The sequence below is a fragment of the Aquarana catesbeiana genome, linkage group LG01, assembly GCF_042186555.1.
Source record: "Aquarana catesbeiana isolate 2022-GZ linkage group LG01, ASM4218655v1, whole genome shotgun sequence".
Taxonomy (NCBI): Eukaryota; Metazoa; Chordata; class Amphibia; order Anura; family Ranidae; genus Aquarana; species Aquarana catesbeiana.
In genome coordinates this window covers 627,822,689-627,846,961 of record NC_133324.1, presented here as the reverse complement: position 1 = coordinate 627,846,961, position 24,273 = coordinate 627,822,689, and the positions used below count along the sequence as shown (strand labels likewise).

At 47.4% G+C, this 24,273-nt stretch overlaps 1 protein-coding gene across 1 annotated transcript in view; it reads right to left on the bottom strand.

The window, feature by feature from the left end:
• Window positions 1-11,218: 11,218 nt before the first annotated feature.
• Window positions 11,219-24,273, bottom strand: part of LOC141108909 (nicotinamide N-methyltransferase-like) — a 28,484-nt gene continuing 15,429 nt past the window's right edge. Inside the window, exon 3 of the mRNA XM_073600879.1 lies at window positions 11,219-14,532. Coding sequence (XP_073456980.1) covers window positions 14,103-14,532 — 430 coding nt within the window. The 3' untranslated portion in view covers window positions 11,219-14,102. The remainder of the gene's footprint in view (window positions 14,533-24,273) is intronic.

Here is a 24,273-nt window from a genome sequence, read left to right as displayed (position 1 = left end):
ACACCAGTCCATCCAGTTCAACCTGAGTGAGTGTGGGTGTGTGTCTACAATTGTCCCTATCCCTGTACATTGTGTCTCATTAAGATACTCCTCTATTATATATTATTTATTTAAGGTACCCATATAGCACCGTCAATTTACGCAGCGCTCTACACATACATCGCACACTCACATCGGTCCTTACCCTCAAGGAGCCCACAATCCAATGACCCCCACAACCACCAGGACAAGGGCCTCATCCCCACAACCCTTGCCCGGTGGTTCTGGGGTCTGCGGTCGGAGGGCTTATCGGAATCGGGAAGCCCCCTTTAACAAGGGGACCCCCAGATCCCGACCTCCCCCCTGTGTGAAATAGTAACAGGGTAAAAGTACCCCTACCATTTCACAAAAAAAGTGTCAAAATGTTAAAAAAAGACAAGACACAGCTTGGGACAAGTCCTTTATTAAAAAATTAAAAAATAAAAATGTCCCACGATGTTCAGTCATCTTCTTTTATCAGGCCGCCCGGACCAAAAAAGAAAAAAAAAATCCGCGACCGATCCACCTCCATGGGAACCTCCCGCCGTCTGATGCGTCTTCGCTTGTGACAGCTCTTATATAACTTAAGGCTGGGCCACCCGGTGACGTAAACGGATGACCCCGCCCCCCTCTGACATCACGTGTCATGTCTTTAACGTTTTGACACTTTTTTTTGTGAAATGGTAGGGGTGCTTGTACCCAGTTACATTTTCACACAGGGGGGAGGCTGGGATCTGGGGGTCCCCTTGTTAAAGGGGGCTTCCAGATTCCGATAAGCCCCCCACTCGCAGACCCACACAACCACCAGGCAAGGGCTGTGGAGATGAGGCCGTTGTCCCCAGCAACATGGGGACAGGGTGCTTTGGGGGGCTACCCCAAAGCAACCTCCCCATGTTGAGGGCATGTGGCCTGGTACGGTTCAGGACGTACCAGGCCCCCCTCTTTTCCTGTGGCCTGCCAGGTTGCGTGCTCAGATAAGGGTCTGGTATGGATTTTGGGGGGGACCCCTACGCCATTAAAAAAAAAAAATTGGTGCAGAGTTCCTCTTAATTTCCATATCAGACCTGAAGGGACTCGTTTGGATTTTAGGGGGACCCCCACGCAATTTTTTTTTTTTTAATTTTGGTTCGGGGTTCCCCTTAATATTCATACCAGACCCAAAGGGCCTGGTAATGGACTGGGGGGGATCCCATGTTCTTTTTTTCAATGAGTTTTATCTATATTGCCAAGACCCGACAATTCATTACAGCTGCGATCAGTTTTAAATGACAATTTTTCCTTTAGAAATGTCATTTTGCTGTGGTACCGTTCTAAACATGCGAAAAATGCGCCACTTTACAGGCATACTATAGACACCCCCCAGGTACAATATGTAAAGGAATATTTCATTTTTATTCTTTCACTTTAAGCATTAAAAAAAAATCACTGCTCCCGAAAAAACGGCCGTTTTTAAAAAAAAAAACATTTGCATTGATACATGTCCCCTGGGGCAGGACCCAGGTCCCCAAACACTTTTTATGACAATAACTTGCATATAAGACTTTAAAATGAGCACTTTTGATTATTCATGTTCGTGTCCCATAGACTTTAACGTTTTTTGTGTGTTATGCCAAATTTTTTGCCTGTTCGCATGTTCTGCTGCGATCCGAACAGGAGGGTGTTCGGCTCATCTCTATTTGCTAATGTATTGTATTCATTTCTTCATTCCATAATTACCATTATTGTAATATGCTGTGAATGTCCTCATGCATGCTGTAAGCTTTTAATGCTCCTTCATGCATATTTGCCTTCACTAACCTCCCCAGCATGCTATCCTGGGCCATTACACACCTAGCCTAGTAACTTAACAATGTATTTTGTCAGCTTCATTTTTGTGCTTACCCTAAACACCCCTTAAAATGTGTACAAATGTTATTGTTGTCCTCAAATTCAGGCAGAGTGCAAGAGGCCATTTTTTTGGGGCCCAAACTCATGTGGAACCCCCCCCCCCAAATGCTAAGTCAACCGATACCAATACTCTATCTGCTGACTTTGCAAAACCCATACACACTATGCCTCATTTGTGGTCATATTTCTGGATGAATTCACCAAAGCATGTAGTGCAAGGGCCTGCCTGAATACCTTCAAATGGTACTGTTGAGAGTTTTTGTCTCCTATTATCTTGATAGGCAATTAATAAATGTAAAAATGTGCTTCAATTTGGACAGTGTGTATCCATATTTTTGGATTATGACACTTCTTACCTTTCCAGTGGGCTGCCAACACTTTAAGTAAGGCGGGGCTGGCCAAAGTATCACACATTATTTTGGCATTCAGCTCTCATGCAAGTAGAGAGGGTTACCTGTCCAAAACATCTAGCACCCCCACCATAACATTTTTAGAATGGGCCACCAGAGGGGGTGAGGAATCTGATAAGTTGACCTTATACTTTTTTCTTTAAATACTCATTTAATTAAATGTTATACTTATATTATACTTATGTTGGCCAATATTGTTTGTATCAAATCTGCTTGAAATGTGCAAAAGTAGTAATTTTGTTCTTGTTTGACTCCACAGTTTCCTTTGAACCCACAGAAATGGCAGGCTGTTGCAGCCCAATTCCACCATCAGTGGGATTTTCCCAACTGTGGTGGGGCGATTGATGGGAAGCATGTCCGTATTGTCCCACCACCCAACTCGGGCTCTTATTATTATAATTATAAGGGCTTTTGCAGTAGAGTGATGCTAGCGGTAGTGTCTGCAAATTACAAGTTCCTGCGCCTGGATGTTGGGAAGAACGGCCGCAATTCGGACGGAGGAGTGATTGCACAGACCGAATTCTACCATCAGCTACAGAATGGCAACTTACATTTGCCACCTCCTGAGGAGAATGTCGAGGGCCTCAATTTTGTATTTGTGGAAGATGACGCCTTTGCTCTGGGGGACCATCTTATTAGGCCCTTTCCTATGAGGAACTTTACCCCAGAGCAGAGGCTCTACAACTACATGCTCTCTCGTGCCCAAAGGGTTGTTGAAAATGCATTTGGAATACTATCCAGTCAGTTCAGGCTGTTTCTAACATCAATTAACCTGGCCGAATACAAGCTAAACCATGTTGTATTGTGCTGCTGCATAATGCACAATTACTTACATAGGAATGCAAGCAGCTACCTTGCCTCACTTCAAAGTGAGGTTGACTTATCAGTGTCAGGCCCAGCTGATCCTGCTGTGATGACGGCTCTGGAAAGTGGCCGTGCTGGGTTGCCCTCCCAAACTGCCCGAGATGTCTGGCAACAGTATATGGACTACTTTGTGGGTAGAGAAGCAGTGGCTCTGCAGCAAAATGTTGCTGATCAGGAATAAATATTTTATTTGATACTTAACTCTTATTTCATTTGAATTACTGTTTGTGTTTCTTATCTGTCTCCTAGGTTCTCAAATGGCCTTAATTGTGGCCATTTTCTTCATTAGTGCAAACGTAACTTATTTTCTCCATGAGGTTACAATCTCTTCTTCAGCTAACTATTATGTTGTGCTGTGGGTCTGCTACACACGCACAATGTTATTGTTGTTAATGTATGTAATGCATTAATGTTAAAAAAATATTCAACCTTAACAAATACACTGGTATTGAGCATTGAAATAAGAAGCCACACATTGTTTACTCCAAGCACATTCACGTGCATTCTAAAAGGTTTTTGAACAAACCAGCATCTTGGTGTATAACATGAATGTTTGCCATTATTTTGCCTTTTTTTAGGGCTAAACAGGCATGTTTAAAAACATAAGATACATATCCCCAACTCAGGAACTTACAAGGTTCAACTTTGCTAAAGTGAAGGCTATATGAGACATTAGTATCCCAAAACTGTGCTGATGTTGCCTTCCTCAGATGGGGTGATCTCACCCCTCTATAAGCCAAAATTTGAAGCCACGTACACGTAGAGGCATAACTGTTAAATGTCCCTTATGATCCCCTGCCTAAAATTTGTGTAGGTACAAACAGGTTATTTCCTAAAACCTCAAAACACACAATGGGGTTTATTTACTAAAGGCAAATCCACTTTGCACTACAAGTGCACTTCGAAGATCTGAAGGGGACATGCAAGGAAAATAAAAAACAGAATTTTTGCTTGTACATGATTGGATGATAAAATCAGCAGAGCTTCTCCTTATTTCAGATCTGTCCGTCAGATTTTTTTTTTTTTTTGTAAATTCTTTATTTATCAGGGTATATCACGCGGTAATACAGAACACTCAACAAAGTATGTTACAAAGACAATATCTGTTATACATCCCAGTAGCTCCATTATGTATATTCCTAAGGTTTTGTTACAAAGATTTTTTCCATCTGAAGATTTAAAGCTACTGCACTTCCAAGTGCACTTGTAGTGCAAAGTGGATTTGCCTTTAGTAGATCAACCCCAGTGTGTCAACATGTGCTATCTCCCATCACGGGATATCAATGTACGCGTTTTGGGGGTGCAACCCCTTCCTCAAAACTAAAGTAGGTGAGAGGAAAGGGTTGCACCCCGAAACATGTCCATTGATCCCCCATGATGGGAGCTAGCACATGTTGACACACTGGGGGTTATTTCTGAAAGGCAAATCTACTTTGCACTATAAGTGCACTACAAGTGCATGTGCAGTGCACTTGTAGTTCAAAGTGTATGCATGCAGAAGAGAGATGGTCATGCCCCAGCATCATGACGCACTGAGAGTGGAGTTTCACGCATGCGCAGTGTATATAAAGCCATAACGCGCGGTCGATGTAACAGCCGTAGGAACGATCTGGGAGTGGAGGACGAATGATCGGCATCGCCAAAAGGAAACATAAAACGAAGGTACAATTGTAAATTTGGGCATCAGTGGTTAGTGGCCTATACTGCTTATTGATTGAGACCTATATTGGGACCAGTTTATGAGTTTAGCCTGACATTAGGGTTTGTCTTGTGTTGTGTCTTCTAGGCATCTGCTAATTCATTTAATTTACAATGGTGGATAAATTCACAGCGCCAGACTTTTTGCCAGAATTTATACAGCACTACCGGGCGCTGCCGTGTTTATGGCAAGTCAAAAGTAGGGATTACTCAAATAACATCAAGAGGAAGGCAGCGATTGAGAAAGTGTTGGAATTGGTGAAGGCTCTGTATCCCACGGCAGACATCAATTATTTGAAGGCCAAAATTGGTAGCCTGCGTAGTACATATAATATGGAGCGCAAGAAGGTCATGGAATCCCAGAAATCAGGAGCATCAGCAGATGACATATATGTCCCCAGGCTGTGGTACTGCAACAGCTTGCGTTTTTTGTCCGAGCAAACAGAACCACGCCCATCACTCTCAACGCTTCCTTCCACATCGGCTGAGGCCACAGCTCCTGAGGTACACCCTGGTCCTTCTACACAGGAAGAAGATGTGGAGGAGCCCAGCTTGACCCAGGTATAGCATTGCTGAACATATTTGTAGACAAAAATAGAATGATGTTAACTAGACGTTATTGGTCCCAAATTTCTGCCTTAACAAAGTGGTTTACATATCAATAGACAGTAGCGGCCAAAAATGATTGGGACAAGAATGAATAATGCTGATGTCAGAATTATAGTCTTTTCTATTTGTCAACACACAATTTGCAACAGTCATGAGCTCAAAATTGTGTGTGATTGATGACCAAAAAAACCACAAAAATGTTCAATTTTTCACACACAGGAAAGTCTCAGTCAGGACCAGCCCATGCCCAGCAGCCAGACAGAGTCACAGATTCCTCCCCTACGCCCTCCTATTAAAAAGGCCAGGAAGACCAGAAACCTGGATGACACCACGGCTGCCTTCCTCAGGCATGCAACAAGTGCCATTAGCACAGCCCCGGATTCACAGGAGGCATTTGGCTGCATGACCGGCAATAAGCTGAAGGATATGCAGTATGTGTGAGGAGCTGATCCTGAAGCTCCTCAACAAGGGGAGAAAGGGCCAAATTACACAGAAAACCCACATCTGCGATTTAGATGACAATCTTCCACCACCTCCACAGACACCACAGCCACCTCACCCACCACAGCAGCATGGCGGACCGTGGCAAATGCAGCCCCAACACCCCCAACAAGTCCGCTGGGCTGGGGATTTTCACCCCTACAATTTTTAATTTTCTTTTTGTTTATTTTTATTTGAGTTGTTCTATTTTTTTTGTGCAGAGAATGCATTTTTTATTTAATTTAGTTTATTTGTGTGGAAGGAAGCGTTGAGAGCAGGGGCGGAATGACAACACTCAGGGCCCCCAGACCAAATAAAGCAAGGGCCCCCTGTCAGGCCCCGCTCATGGTCCACCCCTGATCCCGCCTCTACATTTTGCACAAAGTACAACTTCTGCCTTTTTTTAAATGGAACCTGGAGGGAGGTCTCTCTCTAACAGTGTCCATTAGACAGTCTGTTAGAAAATGTCCTCTCCAGGCCCCATTAGAGTCTACAACAGAGTCTAATGGGACCTGGGGGGGGGGGGGTCTCTCTATAACAGTGTCCATTAGAAAGTCTCTGTTAGAGAGAGACCCCCTTCCAGGCCCCATAGACACTACAAAGGAGTCTAATGGGACCTGAAGGGGGGCCTCTTTCTAACAGAGTGTACAGTGAACACCGTCATTTACTCTGGTCCTCACTGGACCCCCTCCTTGTGCCATGACCATGACCAGAGGTGGCTCGCCTAAGGCCCCGCACTGACAGGGGCCTCGCGGCCGCCTAATTTGCTTGTGCTCAATTACTGATGTCGACGCCAGTGGCTCCGCCTACCCCCGCTGGGGCTCTGTGGCTCAGGGGCTGACTGACAAATCGAATAGCGGCCCCAGCACGGAGCGGTTGCATCCCGGTCTGGTGGCAGCAGGTGCGGACAGCGGGACAGTTGAGGCCTCTAGGTGGCGGCAGCGGGCGGATGACAGCACCCGGCTCCAGGTGCTGTCTCTACAAGGCGTGTGTGCAGGCGGCGGCATGTCCATGTGGGAGCCGCAGCTGGGCTGCTCCTTCAGCCTGCACTCACCCGACCTCTCCGCACCTGCCTCCAGCTGAGCTGCCCTGTGACTGAAGATGAAGGAGCTCAGCCTCCAATCTCCTGATGCCGCCTGGCTGACCAGAGAGAAGGTGAGTTCCCGTGCAGCCTTCCTGTCTGCCTAGATAGGAGGAGCGGTGGGCGGTGGCATATAGTGGAATTGATCTTTCTGTATTCCTCCTGCAGCCGCTGAATCATCTGCAGGAAGGAGAGGAGGAGAAGTGAGCATTCAGCGGCTGCAGGAGGAATATAAAAAGTTCAGTTCCACTATATGCAGCCGCCCACCGCTCCTCCTATCTAACTTCTTCTGCGCCCCCTGTGCTCTCTGACCCTCCTTGTGCTCCCTGGCTTCCCCCCATGCTCTCTGGCCCCTTATTGTGCTCCCTGGCTCCTCCCCCAGTGCTCTCCACCCCCCTGCTCTCCAGTTCCCCCTGCTTTCCACTCACATTCTTTCTGACTCCCCTCCTCTCAAGCTCCCACGCGCTCTCCAGCCCCCACCCCTCCTATGCTCTCCACCTTGCCCAGTGCTTTCTGCCCCCACACCCCCAGTGCTCCCCTGCTCCTCCCTGTTCTTTGCCCCCCCTCTCCTGCTCCTGCCCAGTGCTCTCACAGACTGGGACATGGAACACAGGAGGGTCTGCAGACAGGGACAGGGCTAGGGATCTCTCTCACCCCCCCTTTCCCTCACCCCCCTCTTTCTCACCTTCTATCTCTCTCTCCCCCCTCCCTCTTTATGTCACCCTCCTTTCTCTCACCCCTCATCTCTCTCCCTCGTACCACCCCTCTCTTTCTCACCTCCCTCCTCTGTGTCACTCCCAGTCTCTTTCACCCCCACTCACCCCTTCCCACCACTCACTCCCTCTCTCCCTCTCTCTCTCTTTCCCCCCTCTCTCTCTACCTCTCTGTCCCCCTCTCTCTCCCTCTCCCCCTCTCTTCCCTGTCTCTCTCCCCGTTCTCCCTCTCTCTCTCCCCCTCTCTACCCCCTCTCTCCCTCTCTCTCCCCCTCTCTACGACCTCTCCCCCTCTCGCTTCCCCTCTCTTCCCTTCTCTCCCACCTCTCGTCTCTTTCTCTCTCGCACCACCCCTCTCTTCCATAACCCTTCTCTCTCTCCCTCACCCCCTCTCTTTCTCACCTCCCTCCTCTGTGTCACCCCCAGTCTCTCTCACCCCCACTCACCCCTTCCCACCACTCCATCCCTCTCCCCCCCTCTCTCTCCCCTCTCTCTCCCCTCTCTCTCTTCCCCCTCTCTCTTTCCCCCCTCTCTCTCCCTCCCTTTCTCTCCCTCCCCCTCTCTCTCCCTCCCCTCTCCCTCTCTCCCCCCTCTCTCTCCCCCTCCGACTCTCTCCCCCTCTCTCTCTCCCTCCCTCTATCTCCCCCCTCTCTCTCTCCCCCCTCTCTTCCCTTCTCTCCCACCCCTCATCTCTTTCTCTCTCGCACCACCCCTCTCTTCCACAACACTTCTCTCTCTCCGTTACCTCCTCTCTTTATCACCTTCCTCCTCTGTGTCACCCCCAGTCTCTCTTACCCCCAATCACCCCCTCCCACCACTCACTCCCTCTCTCCCTCCCTCTCTCTCTCCCTCCCCCTCTCTCTCCCTCCCCTCTCTCTCCCTCCCCCCTCTCTCTCTCTCCCCCTCTCTCTCTCCTCCTCCCCCTTCTCTCTCTCCCTCTCTCCCCCTCCCTCTCTCCCCTCTCTTTCCCCTCTCTCTCTCTCTCTTCCACAACCCTTCTCTCTCTCCCTCATCCCCTCTCTTTCTCACCTCCCTCCTCTGTGTCACCCCCAGTCTCTCTCACCCCCACTCACCCCCTCCCACCACTCACTCCCTCTCTCCCTCCCTCTCTCTCCCCCCTCTCTCCCTCCCCTCTCTCTCTCCCCTCTCCCCCCCTCCCCCTCTCCCTTTCCCCCTTCTTGCTCTCTCTCCCTCTCTCTCCCCCTTCTCTCTCTCCCCCTTCTCTCTCCCCCCTTCTCTCTCCCCCTCTCCCCCTCTCTCTCTCCCCCTCTCTTCCCTTCTCTCCCACCCCTCGTCTCTTTCTCTCGCGCGCCACCCCTCTCTTCCACAACCCTTCTCTCTCTCCCTCACCCCCTCTCTTTCTCACCTCCCTCCTCTGTGTCACCCCCAGTCTCTCCCACCCCCACTCACTCCCTCTCTCCCCACTTTCTCTCCCCCCCTCTCTCTCTCTCTCTCCCCCTCCCTCTCTCCCCTCTCTCCCCCTCCCCCCTCTCTTTCACCCCTCTCTCTCTCTCTCCCCCTCTCCCTCCCACCCCCTCTCCTCCCTTCTCTCTCTCCCTCTCCCCCTCTCTCCCTTCCCCCCCTCTCTCTCCCCCTCTGTACTCCCTCTCTTCCCTTTTTTCCCACCCCTCCCCCTCTCTCTATCCCTGTATCTCTCCCTCCCTCCTCCCTCTCTCTCTCTGCACTGTGTTGGGATTTCCCCACTCTCCTTCCTTCCAAGGCATGGGAAATTCTTAGAGGGGTAGGTTGCCACCTTGCTGGGTCCGGGATGTTTTATTGGCTGCATATGTCTGATGGGTGAGGAGGGTGCCCCGGAAGTGGTGCTCTCCCCCTTCTCTCTCTGCCCCTTCTCTCTCCCCCCTTCTCTCTCTCCCTCTCCCCCTCTCTTCCCTTCTCTCCCACCCCTCGTCTCTTTCTCTCTCGCACCACCCCTCTCTTCCACAACCCTTCTCTCTCTCCCTCACCCCCTCTCTTTTTCACCTCCCTCCTCTCTGTCACCCCCAGTCTCTCCCACCCCCACTCACTCCCTCTATCCCTCCCTCTCTTCCCCCTCTTTCCCCCTCCCTCTCTCCCCTTTCTATCCCCCCCTCTTTCTCTCCCACTCTCTCTCCCTCCCTCTCCTCCCTTCTCTCTCTCCCTCTCCCCCTCTCTCCCTTTCCCCCCTCTATCTCCCCCTCTGTACCCCATCTCTTCCCTTCATTCCCACCCCTCCCCCTCTCTCTATCCCAGTATCTCTCCCTCCCTCCTCCCTCTCTCTCTCTGCACTGTGTTGGGATTCCCCCACTCTCCTTCCTCCCAAGGCATGGGAAATTCTTAGAGGGGTAGGTTGCCACCTTGCTGGGTCCCAGATGTTTTATTGGCTGCATATGTCTGATGGGTGAGGAGGGTGCCCTGGAAGTGGTGCTGATGAACTGTGTGCTAGATCCGTGCATCTTTCTGCAGCCATTTTTATTGCTTGAATTTTTTTTCCCATTATGGGTGTGAGTGGGGCCTCATGTGTAAAATTCGCCTAAGGCCTCGCAAAGCCTAGAGCCTCCTCTGACTGGGGACACCTGATGTAAGGAGGGGCTCTACTGGGGGCACCTGATGTAAGGAGGAACTCTTCTGGGGGCACCTGATGTAAAGAAGGACTCTGCTGGGAATGCCTGATGTAAGGTGGGTCTCTGCTGGGAATGCCTGATGTAAGGAGGGACTCTGCTGGGGATGCCTGATGTAAGGTGGGACTCTACTGGGGCACCTGATGTAAGGAGGGACTCTACTGGGGGCATCTGATGTAAAGAGAAACTATACTGGGGGCACCTGATGTAAGGAGGGACTCTGCTGGGAGTGCCCGATGTAAGGAGGGGCTCTGCTGGGAATGCCTGATGTAAGGAGGGACTCTATTGGGGGCACTTGGTGTAAGGAGGGGCTCTGCTGGGAATGCCTGATGTGAGGAGGGACTCTGCTGGGAATGCCTGTGTGAGGAGGGACTCTGCTGGGAATGCCTGATGTAAGGAGGGACTCTACTGGGGACACCTGATGTAAAGAGGGACTCTACTGGGGACACCTTATGTAAGGAGGGACTCTACTGGGGACACCTGATGTAAGGAGGGACTCTGCTGGGGACACCTGATTTAAGGAGGGACTATGCTGGGGACACCTGATGTAAGGAGGGACTCTACTGGGGGCATCTGATGTAAGGAGGATCTCTATTGGGGGCACCTGATGTAAGGAGGGACTCTGCTGGGAATGCCTGCTGTAAGGAGGGACTCTGCTGGGGACACCTGATGTAAGGAGGGACTCTACTGGGGCACCTGATGTAAGGAGGGACTCTACTGGGGGCATCTGATGTAAGGAGGAACTCTACTGGGGGAACCTGATGTAAGGAGGGACTCTGCTGGGACTGCCTGATGTAAGGAGGGACTCTGCTGGGGGCACTTGGTGTAAGGAGGGACTCTGCTGGGAATACCTGATGTGAGGAGGGACTCTGCTGGGAATGCCTGTGTGAGGAGGGACTCTGCTGGGAATGCCTGATGTAAGGAGGGACTCTACTGGGGACACCTGATGTAAAGAGGGACTCTACTAGGGACACCTGATGTAAGGAGGAACTCTACTGGGGACACCTGATGTAAGGAGGGACTCTACTGGGGGCACTTGGTGTAAGGAGGGACTCTGCTGGGAATACCTGATGTGAGGAGGGACTCTGCTGGGAATGCCTGTGTGAGGAGGGACTCTGCTGGGAATGTCTGATGTAAGGAGGGACTCTACTGGGGACACCTGATGTAAAGAGGGACTCTAATAGGGACACCTGATGTAAGGAGGAACTCTACTGGGGACACCTGATGTAAGGAGGGACTCTACTGGGGACACCTGATGTAAGGAGGGACTCTACTGGGGAAACCTGATGTAAGGAGGGACTCTGCTGGGGACACCTGATGTAAGGAGGGACCCTACTGGGGGCATCTAATGTAATGAGGAACTCTACTGGGAATGCCTGATGTAAGGAGGGACTCTACTGGGGACACCTAATGTAAGGAGGGACACAAGGTGTTTGGAGTATCTTTATCTGCTGATTGTTAAACTTTATTGAATACACATATTGCTAGTGTGATGTAGGATCTGGGCCTGCTGTCCCTCCATCCCTCTTTCTTAACTTCCTTCTCTCTCTCTCTCTTTCTCTCCCTATTTCTTTCTTTCTCCCTCCATCCCTCATTCATCTCAGACTCAAACCACACCCCTTTGAGCCACACCCATTTAAGCCACGCCCAACATTATGTTTACACCACGCCCATTTTTCACACGCCACATTTTTCTTCTCCCGCTACATCATGCCTACAAAGAATACCCTCCTCACGCCCCCTAATTATAATAAGACTCCACCTACAGACAGAAAAGTATCCCTATACATTTTTTGACAATGTTGGCAAATATGACACTCACGGTGAGATGTTCTCTCCTCGCACGCTGGAACCGAAAGGGCTCCAGGGGGGAGATGAGATCACCTCCTGTGCCTGTGTTTACATTACACAGGCACAGGAGGATCTCTGATTCGCCAGAACCGATGAGCAGGTCCAGGCCAGAAATCATTGGCCTGGACCTGAAGATCGAACGGTTCTGTAGCAAATCCGATTGCCGCAGGGACAGTGCGGGCGCGAGCGGTGTACCCATATGGCGATTTGCGCCGCCGCACAACCTTGCCACATTAAAACTGCAGTGGGTACTCGGCAACTGATTAAACCAAACTATTTTAGGAGAGAGTGGGGGCTGAATTGCTGAGTAAAAGGAGTAAACAAAGAATATTAGAGTCAGACTTTTTCACGAGGACAGGCTGCCCACTAGCTTGACACACACACATCTGATTATACACACACAATCTTTATCTCAAGAGTATAACTATATTATTGGTATTATTTTTTACATTTTGTATTTTATTATTTTTCTTGAAATCTTATGCTATTTTATTATTACACCCATTTTGAATTTTTACACAAAAACTGGAAGGACTTTTTATTTTGGACTTTTCTCACCAATGTAAGTTTACAAAATATCGAGCAATATCGGGCACTCCTATGGCCACATCCTTTTTGAAAATTGATAAGGAGAAAAAGGCAAAAACTGCCCCATATACTAATGGTGTTCATATAGTATATACTGTATATCTATTTATTGGCTCAGCAGAACCATATTTTCATAAGCAATGAACAACCTGACCTGCTGCAATTGGTAAGAATTTGCGAAGAATGACTAAGCCATTTATAGCTGAAGTTGTGCCCAGTCTGCCCCCCTCACACAGAGCACGTCCACCATCACCATTAACATTGATCCACTAGAGACTGCCATTATTCCGGAGGAAGTGCAGTCCAGGATACATTTATGTGTATATATAGAAGTCTGCCCTCAAGTTGTTCTACTGTGTCAAATTGGGAATCCCATATTCCTTCATCCCTTCCAAGTTTTTTCTCCTCATTAAAACAACAAAAACAAGCCCATGGACTGGTTGCTGTGTGGAAGTTGGAAAATGCATGTTGCCTGGCTGTGCGGGAATAGGGGAACCCAAAAATTCAGCGAGCCCTCTAAGGGGTAGCGCTACATGTATATTAAGAAAGTGTTAAATAGCATGTAAGTAAAGGTGTAGAAGCACCCCGAATAAAAGTTCTGGAATCAGAATATTTAGATTTTTAAACCTTCATTAGCTCAAAAATCAATCAAAGATGCTAACACATATCTGGCTTCTTAAGATACTGTTTTCAGGGCTTCTGTATCTCTGTATTTCTGTATGCCCAAAGCTTGTGTATGTCAGCGTTAAAAGGTGTTCAGATTTTAGAAGCAGGTTTGCAATCTCTATATCCAGAGGACTACCTCAACACTTTGACCAATACATACATGGAATGCTGAAATACAGTATGTTTCTGAGTTCTGTTTGCTACCTAAAGACCCATTCACATCATTGATTTTTATATGCCCTACAACACAGGATCACAGTGTGCTGAAAGTACATGAAAACGCTATTTGCTGTTATAATCTATGAAGCTGTTCATACCAATGTGCTGTCAGAGGGCAGTGCATTATATTCTGACAAATCCTGCTTTCTGCATCTTTTCTGAGTTTTTGGTAAAAATGCACATTTCATTATAGTCAATGGCAACACATGGAAAACACGCTTAAAATGCACTAAAAATACAATAAGCATTGCAATAAGAGCAGTTTTAACGTCACATGGTACATTTCCCAGGAAGAAAAAGCATTCAAAGCTTGCGTAACCTGCATTTTGCCTTGCATTACATTTTAAGCAATAAAATTGCACTAAAAACACTTTTGATTTAAATGCATGTGCGCTTTCCACTGCAATGGTGTGAACTGGGCCTAAAGCGTCTGTTCCTTGTAAGCTGTGCAGAACACAACCGAATCGAAATCAATCAGATTAGTGACAGCCTGTTTTTGGGAAACCTCGAAATGCGTGATGACAAATCCCTCATTTATGAGAATACTTCTCAAGTCATTTTCATTAAGCTTTACCAAATGAATCTTCTCTCCCCCAACAATAAAGAATGTGCTATTTAAAGTTCCATAAAGTATCAAGCTCCCACCAGGTTTCAAAAGCTTTGAGAATCTCCTGAAGTTTCTCACATAATCTTCAAGGTCTTTGCTGATGCAGTCCAGAGTAGACCAAGACACCAGGCAGTCAGCTTGTGGTAGCTTGATTGGGTCTGTGAGATTTTCTTTGTTGAGATCGAATTTTACAACATGTGTAATTGCCTCCCTGAGTTTAATTTCTTTTTGCTCACATCCGACTCTGGAAGGCAAAACCACATCCTACGTCACATACAACAGTCAATTAATATTCTGTGAGGCATTAGTTATATTAGGTCTGAGCAGGTGAATACTTCTAATATTAATGGGCTGTAGATGGCTATTGTAGCGGGGTGCCTGTGAAACAAGGTAAAATGACAGGAAAAGTAATTGATGGGATATATGTTCCTCCACGTATTCTTAGATTTACAATCTAAGGCAGGGTTTCTTAACCTTCCTAGTACCGTGACCCCTTGATAAAATTTCCCAAGTTGTGGGGATCCCTAACAGTAAAATAATTTTAGTAGCGTGGGTTGTCAGCACCCAAGGCAAGACAAGTAATTTGCGCCCCTAACCCTTCCACTTGTACAGTATTCAAACCCCTCATGGTACATTTTAGGATGTACCACTCTCTTTGTTCTCCTTTCTTTCCCTTTTATCTCTCTATCCTAATTTCTTGTTTTTTTCCCCATCCCTCTCTCTAGCTGTCTCTTGTTCTCTCTCTTATTCTCTCTCTTTTTCTTTGTTCCTCCCCTTCTTTTTTCACTCCCTTCCATGTATTCTCTATTTTTATTCCTTCTCTTACTCCTTGGTGGGGTGGTGGGGGGAATGGAATCAGTGCCAATGCTGGGGGGAGTTCTGATAAGCCAACTCAGGTGCTCTTGAGCAAGGTCATCTGAGAACTGTAGTGGGGACTTTTAATGGCAACTATAATCACAGGTAGTGTTACTCACTGTGTCTCCAACGTTGTGGTGTCTCGTAGGAGTGACACCTATGCCGAAATCAGGAGATAGTCTTCTCCAGCTTCTCCCACTTCACATTCCTCACTAGTCAGCTGACCTCTAGTCTCTGCCCCCCAGCCATGTCGTGAACTGAATAGGCGGCTGCAAAGAGGCTGAGTGGGCAGCCACAGGCTCCAGGAACAGCCCTGCTGGGTGGCCGCAAAAAGGTTGGGAGAGCGGTGCGGGCTTCAGGAACAGCCCAGGATTCGGTGACCCCTGGCAAATCATCATTTGACCCCCGAAGGGGTCCCGACCCCCAGGTTGAGAACCACTGATCTAAGGTAATACCAGCAAAGTCTTCAGGGTAAAGAAGGATAGTTCTTTACCCTGTATTGGTAAAGTCCGTTCCGGGGCTGGTTTTATTGGGAGTCTGATTGAGCTCTGGGTGGGACAGACTCCCAAGTCCGTGGACCGCAGTTTGTTTTCCTTACAGGTCTTGATTAAGGCAGCTGGTCCTAGCTCTCAGAGAGAGAGTGTGTGTCTCCATGTGAGGAGGCAACTAGGAGCCTGACTGCTTGTTTTCCCTAACTTTGGATACAAAGTGTTTGCATTTGGAAGGACATTTACTACTTAACCAAGGACTGGTCTGACTACGGAAACAGTAAGGCTCGGTAGAGCAGAAGTTTATTTTTGTTTTGATTGACGGCAAGATGCCCTTTTTCTTCTGTTTGGAAATCTCCTGTGCATTAAACATGATGTTTTCCTAAAGAGACTGTGAGTTTGTTCCTGCCTTGAGTCTGATTCCCTACAATTGGTGGCTTGAAGCGGGCACAAGACCCAGAGACTGTACCTCTTGCAGCGGCATTTTTGAAAAAATAAATAAGAGCCAGCGCTCTTAAAGGGACAGTACGCTAAGAAAATATTTGTTTTTGTTTTTTTTTATTAACTCACTGGTATAAGTAAACTGATAAGAGAATGGAGGAACTAATCAAACAGCTGGTGAAAGCACGCATAGACCAACAAGAAACTAACCGCTTGTTGATAACTGCTACCCAAGTGGCCATGCAGGAACAGAAGGATTTCAATAAGCTCATACAGACTCAGGTGCAGTCCCTGACTGACAAAGTCCTACGTGTGGACAATGTTGCAGATTTGCGCAAGCGAGTGCAGGCTGCATTACAGAAAATGATGGGCGAGGATGATGTGGAGGCTTTCCTCACAGTTTTTGAGAGGGTGGCAGAGTGTGAAGGGCTACCCCCGGACCAACGGGCTGATGTCCTTGCCCCCTTTTTGACAAGGGACCCACAGAAGGCCTATTTTGATCTAAATGCTGCTGAGGCCTGGCAATATGAAACTCTGAAAACTGAGATTCTGGCCCGCCTTGGCGTAACAATGGCTGTGAGAGCTCAGCGCGTCCATGCGTGGCAATTTAAGGTGGACCAACCTGCAAGGTCCCAGATGTACGACCTAATTCACCTCACTCGGATGTGGTTACAGCCGGAAGTCGTCACCCCAGCCCAAATCTTGGAGAGAGTCGTAGTAGACCGCTTTGTGAGAGCCCTTCCAACCCCTATACAGCGGTTTGCCGGGAGAGCTGATCCTAAAGGTGCCAATGAATTGGTGGCCCTCGTACTTGTGTACTGAGGATTTTCTTCGGGGTGTAATACCCACAGAATCCTTCTCCAAGAGACAGAAGCCCACCAACCCGGGAAAAAAAGATCCCGCCCTAAAGTGGGGGAAAAGGGAAGTAAATGCGATGGAGGTTCCTGAGGCGCAAGGAGTAAAAAGGCTCAGTCACCAAAGGGAATCTATGGATTACAGTGTAACCCAGAAAAGTTCTTTTGTTTCTACACCAGGGGACACCCCACAACAGCCAGGTGGCACTAAGAAACAAATTTGTGTCATTAAAGTGGATGGCTGCCAGATCACTGCCTTACTGGATTCTGGCAGTCTAGTAACTCTAGTGCATGCCAGTCTTGTGAACCCCCAAAAGTTGCAGCAACAGCTAATGGGTGTGGTTTGTAATCATGGGGAAACCAAGTGTTACCCCACAGCCGTTGTATCTATTGAATCTCCCTGTGGCACTATGGACTATGAGGTTGGAGTAATCCCAAATCTCATGTATAGGGATGAGACTTCCCTTTTTTCTGGGATTTATGGGATAACGCCAAGAGAGAAAGGCCCCCGGCGGGATCGGATTCCTACTGCCCAGAACCGTTGGAGGAGCAGAACGGAGAGAAAGAGTCTGCCCATTTTCCCTTGGAGGTCCTGGCAGGTGACACAGAGAACCCCCAACCAGAGTTAGACTTGCCGGACCTGCCCACGACCTGGGAAAACTTTGGCACAACCCAGCTTAGGGACCCCACTTTAGCTAGGGCAAGGGAACAGGTAAAAGTGATAAATGGGGTATCCCAAGAGCCAGGGGAGGAAGCCATATTCCCACATTTTGCTATGGAAAATGACCTGTTGTACAGAGTCAATGAAGTTGGAGGAGAGAGACTTGAACAGTTGCTAGTACCTCAACCTCATAGACGCATGGTACTGGACCTGGCACATTCTCATGTTCTTGGGGGACATCTGGGGGTGGATAAAAGTAAGGAAAGAGTATTGCAACGGTTTTATTAGCCAGGCTTACACAAAGAGGTTAAAGTGTACTGTGAATCTTGCCCAGTTTGTCAGCTCACTGCTCCGGTCTCACGTTTCTGGAGTCCACTGGTAGCTTTACCCATCATTGAGGTGCCCTTTGACAGGATTGCCATGGATATTGTAGGTCCCGTGGTTAAGTCCGCTAGGGGGCACCAGTATATGCTGGTTGTCTTGGACTATGCCACACGGTACCAAGAGGCAATCCCGTTAAGGAACCCCTCAGCTAGGAGTATTGCTAAAGAGCTTTCTCTGATATTTTCATGTGTGGGTATTCCTCAGGAGCTGCTAACTGACCAGGGCACGCTCTTCATGTCGAAGGTTACTAAAGAATTATGCAAATTGTTTAAAATTAATCACTTACGCACTTCTGTGTACCACCCACAAATGGATGGTCTAGTGGAAAGGTTCAACAAAACACTGAAATGAATTTTAAAGCGAGTGGTAGAGGTAGATGGTAGGGACTGGGACTGCCTCTTGCCCTATCTCATGTTTGCTATACGGGAGGTACCCCAAGCCTCCACCGGCTTTTCCCCTTTCAAGTTGCTGTATGGCAGACACCCGAGGGGCCTATTAGATATAGCAAAAGAGACCTGGGAACAAGAAGCAACCCCACTTAGAAGTGTAGTGGAACATATTGCTCAAATGCAAGACCGGATTGGAAAAGACATGCCTTTTGTTAAGTCCCACTTGTAACAGGCTCAGCAGGCTCATGCTAGAGTCTATAACCGTTCCGCCAGGATCCGAACCTTTAACCCCGGTGACAGAGTTCTTGTGCTGGTACCTGCAGTGGAGAGCAAATTTCTGGCGAAATGGCAAGGACCATACGAGGTTGTAGAACAGGTGGGTGAAGTTAACTATAGAGTACATCAGCCTGGCAAAAGGAAACCCTACCAAATCTACCATGTCAATCTATTGAAGCCCTGGAAAGACAGAGAATCCCTTATGCTCCAAGCACCCTAGGCGATGACTAAAACAGGTTCTTCTACCATGCCTAGGGTGAAGATCGCTGAGGCCTTGTCCGTAAGCCAAAAACAAGAAACCAAGGAGTTTCTGCTAAGAAATAGGGAGTTCTCTGATCTTCCAGGGGTAACTTCAGTAATAAAGCATGATATTGTGACCTAGCCAGGGGTGAAAGTTAACTTAAAACCTTATCGCATCCCAGAAGCTCGACGCCAAGCAGTCTCAGAGGAAATAAGGAAGATGTTGAGGTAATAGAAGAATCCCATAGTGAGTGGTGTAGTCCAATCGTCCTTATTCCCAAAATGGAAAAATACCCAAAATGGAAGCATCCGATTTTGTAATGATTTCTGAAAGTTAAATGAGGTGTCAAAATTTGCTCCCGTAGACGTCCAATGATGAAATGCTTAGGGCGTGGCCTAAACCTACATCTTGCATCATCTCCTAGATACACAGGACTTGTTGACGGTTCGATTTGACACTTTCTTGTTTGATAAGAGCTGCTAATATGTGAGTACTGCTCTACAAATTTGGATAATAAAAACTTTTAAAAATGTTTTTACGCTATGGGCATCCCTTCTCTTCTATGTTAAATACCAACACGAGGCGGAGAGTGCCAGGAACTGCCGCACAGTGGCATAGACTGTGACTGCATGATACCCCCGCAGGGGCAAAAGGAGTTGTCTGTACTTTAAGAGCACGAGAGTTATACAAACCTTGTCACCAATGAAAATAAGATTAAGAAGACTGCACTGAACATTTCTGTTTACTGAGGATTAAACTGTCAGCACTATTTTTCATGTGTGCACGTTTAATGGGACTATTCTCAAATATTGTCTTATAATTTGATATTTTAAACCTAAAGTGCTGATTATCGCAATAGGATTATTTAAGCACCAGTCACTGGACCCCCCCCTTTTTCCCCCCAATCCCTTTCCTATCCTATTCCATCCCTCCCCCCCCATCATTTTTCCACACCCCCCCATCATTTTTCTACACCAATGTATGTAAGGTAAACCATGTATGGTGACCACACCAAACACTTCAACACATGGTAAGAATATCTAAACCAACACACCAATTTTAAGTGGCTAATTTATTTCTTCAATTCACTTTCAATTTAATTTATCTGAGTTACAGATAATCACAACTATCTGTTTTCACCCTGTAGAGGTGAACACAGTAGGATAACACAGAGCACATTTTTTCAGCTAGTCACAGATAATCACAACTATCTGTTTTCACCCTGTAGAGGTGAACACAGTAGGATAACACAGAGCACATTTTTTCAACTAGAACAGCGCCACCCCCACACCTGAAACCTCTTAAAATTTGACGGTTACCCAATGCCCAGGGTAGATGAATTAATTGAGCGTCTGGGACACGCTCGATATATCACCACCCTGGACCCTACAAAGGGGTAATGGCAAATAACACTTACCGAACGTGCAAAAGAGAAGACAGCCTTTTCCCCTCCTGAGGGCCACTGGCAGTACAAGAGGATGCCATTCGGCCTACATGGGGCCCCAGCCACTTTTCAGAGGATGATGGATCGCATCCTTAAACCCTACCAAGCCTATGCATCTGCGCATTTAGATGATGTGGTAATTTTTAGCGCAGACTGGGAGAGCCACTTACCTAAAGTGCAGGCTGTTACTAACACCTTCCATGCTAAGAAGTGTGCTGTGGGATTAGAGGAGGCCCGGTATCTAGGGTACATTATTGGCAGGGGGACAGGGGGATAGTAAAACCCCAAGTCACAAAGATACAAGCAATCCAAAGTTGGCCAAGACCCCTAAATAAAAAACAGGTCAGGGCTTTTTTGGGGTTAGTAGGTTGCTCCCCTTATGGATCTTACCAAGGTGGGAAGTCCTCTGTGGTAACTTGGTCTCCAGAAGCTGAGAAAGCTTTCCAGGACCTAAAGACCACCCTGTGTAATAGCCCTGTCTTAATCACCCCAGATTTCACACAGGAATTTATAGCGCAGACGGATGCTTCAGAAGTGGGGTTAGGTGCAGTGTTATCCCAAGTGCTAAATGGGGAGGAACACCCCATAGCGTTCTTAAGCAGAAAATTGACCCCTGCAGAAAAAAGATACGCCATTGTAGAACGGGAATGTCTAGCCATCAAATGGGCTCTTGAAAGTTTAAAGTATTACCTGTTAGAGTGACAGTTTAGGCTAATAACTGACCATGCCCCACTCAAATGGATGGCCCAAAATAAGGAGAAAAATGCTAGAGTTACCAGATGGTTCTTGGCTCTACAGAATTTTAAATTTTTTGTAGAACATAGATCAGGTAACCAACAAGCTAACGCTGATACCCTCTTCCAAGTTTACAGTCTGTTTGCCCAAGGTACTCAAACCCCCGAGTTTGAGTAGTGCCTGTGAAACAAGGTAAAATGACAGGAAAAGTAATTGATGGGATATATGTTCCTCCACGGATTCTTAGATTTACAATCTGAGGTAATACCAGCAAAGTCTTCAGGGTAAAGAAGGATAGTTCTTTACCCTGTATTGGTAAAGTCCGTTCCGGGGCTGGTTTTATTGAGAGTCTGATAGAGCTCTGGGTGGGACAGACTCCCAAGTCCATGGACCGCAGTTTAATGTTTTCCTTACAGGTCTTGATTAAGGCAGCTGGTCCTAGCTCTCAGAGAGAGAGTGTGTGTCTCTATGTGAGGAGGCAACTAGGAGCCTGACTGCTTGTTTTCCCTAACTTTGGATACAAAGTGTTTGCGTTTGGAAGGACATTTACTACTTAACCAAGGACTGGTCAGACTACGGACACAGTAAGGCTCGGTAGAGCAGAAGTTTATTTTTGTTTTGTTTGACGGCAAGATGCCCTTTTTCTTCTGTTTGGAAATCTCCTGTGCATTAAACATGGTGTTTTCCTAAAGAGACTGTGAGTTTGTCCCTGCCTTGAGTCTGATCCCCTACACTATGTATAGTTTTAATACATAAGACTGGGGAAAGGAAGAATGAAAATACTGATATTGTGAGCATTTGGAGGTTTTTTTTTTTTTTTTAACTAGAACCTCTCCTCTTGCTCTCCCCCCTCCCCCTATTCTCTCTTCTCTTTTCCTCTCCTCCCCTCCATTCCTCTACCCTCTTCTCTTCTCCTCTACTCCCCTACTGTCTCCTCTGCTTCTCTCCTTTCCCACTGTGGACTCACTGCACACATTAGGAGTGTGTTCTGTACTGGGTAGCACCACTTACAGGGCACAGAACAAGGAGTAATATGTGGAGGATGGGATTTTTAAACGGTTTTATCCATAGGTAGAGTATATCACACAGATAATTAAAAATAGGTGCGCTATCTCATGCCAGACTCTGAAATTCTTCAGATGATTGTGAATACTATCAAAACAATAGTCTTTTGCAGAATATTTCATAATGAGCATTGAAGTGTAATTCAATAAAACAAACACACTGTGAAAAAAGAAATAAAAAAGAAAATAAGGCTTTCAAACAGAAAATGTGTCCATACATAAGTCCAAAAGGACCCCTTTGAAAAGGGGATTAGTCTCCTTTCCTAGTCGAAGCCTGTCACGGGGGAAACGCGTCAGCCGGAGCCATACTTGTGATGTCATCCCTCACGAGCAGGCTGGTGCTGACCGCTGCCGTGTTTTTTTTTTCATGCTGACATTAAGCTGCCTAAATGTAAGTGTATACTTTTTAAATAAATGGTTTTATAAACGTAATACACTACAAGGCTCTCCTCTTCTCTTCATATATTAGGAGTAACTGTTACTGGATCTCTGTGCATTGGCTGTCTGTCAGAAACCATAAATCAGACTGAGACAGAAGTACAGTTAAATCACACTTGTTTAATAATAATAACAAGGTAAACAGAGTAAACATAGTCAAAACATAGCCAGAGTTCACAAACCGCATAGTCAGACAAGCCAAAACGTCAGGGAGCCAGAGATGAGCGTAGTAGAACAGCAAGCAGGATCTGGAGCCAGAAGGAATGTCAGCCAAGCAAGTCTTTAACAGGAACACAGGAGAGCGTCTCTAGAGATGTGACCAAGGCGAAGGCAGAGATCATCAGGGCTGGACAGCTTAAGTAGACAGGACTGACGAGCAGGATATCATCAACAGGTGAGTCACTGTGGAGAGAAAGGAGCTGGCAATTAGCCGACAGCTGAGCGGCCAGCTTTGAGAAGGAAGGGCTGAGCCCAGCCCTGACAGTACCCCCTCCTCAATGACCCCTCCCCCTCGGAGGACCACCAGGCTTGAGGGGAAAACATCTATGGAAATCACAGAGGAGGACAGGGGCATGTACGTCCGAGGATGAGACACAAGAGCGTTCCTCAGGACCGTACCCTTTCCAATGCACCAGGTACTGTATGCGCCCACGGAACCAATGGGAGTTAACAATGGACTGTACTTCATACACCTCATGGTTCTCAACCTCAACCTGTACAGGGTGAGGATGAGGCACCGAGGTGGTAAAGCGGTTGCAGACCAAAGGTTTTAATAGGGAGACATGAAATACATTCGAGATACGCATATTAGAAGGAAGGTCTAATACGTAAGCCACTGGGTTAATCATGCTAAGAATACGGAAAGGCCGACCCTGTCCCCAACCTGGTAGGAAGGCGCAGGCAGGCGTTTGCGGTCAGCATGGAGTCTGGAAAACTGCCGGGCATTACAAAGGCCAAAAGGCATTACGAGTTACTCATAATGGCCTGTTCTGATATTAAACGCAGTTTTCCACTCGTAGCCCTCCTTAATCCTCACGAGATTGTATGCCCCTTTCAAACCAAGCTTTGTGAAAACCGTTGCTCCCTTGAGGCGGTCAAATAACTCCGTAATCAACGAAATCGGATAGGCATTCTTAATTTTGAAACGATTGAGACCCCTATAATCAATACAAGGTCTCAGTTCACCACTCATCTTCTTCACAAAGAAGAAACCAGCACCAGCAGGAGACGAGGATTTGCGGATGAAACCTCGAGAAAGTGCGTCTGCAACATACTCCTCCATGGCCCTATCCTCCAAGACCGACAAAGGGGTATGGCACCAGGTTGTAAGTCAATCGTGCAATCATACGACCGGTGTGGAGGCAAACTACCGGCTTGACCTTTGTCAAAGACTTTGTTAAAATCGCAGTACTCCTCCGGCAGGGAGGAGAGTAAAGAGGTGCACAGGACCTTGGCTACCTTCTGGAAGCATGTCTTACTGCATTGTGGCTACCAGGAGAGAACTTCAGCATGGAGCCAATCAAAAGAGGGGTTGTGCCTCTGTAACCAATGACAACCAATAACCAGCGGAAACTTAAGTGAGGAAATAACTTGGAATTGGATTATCTCATGGTGAAGAGCCACTACGGCCATGGACAACGGAACAGTCTCATGAGTCACATGGGCAGGCTGTAGAGGTCTCCCGTCAAGAGCCTCAATGGCAAGTGGAGTGTCAC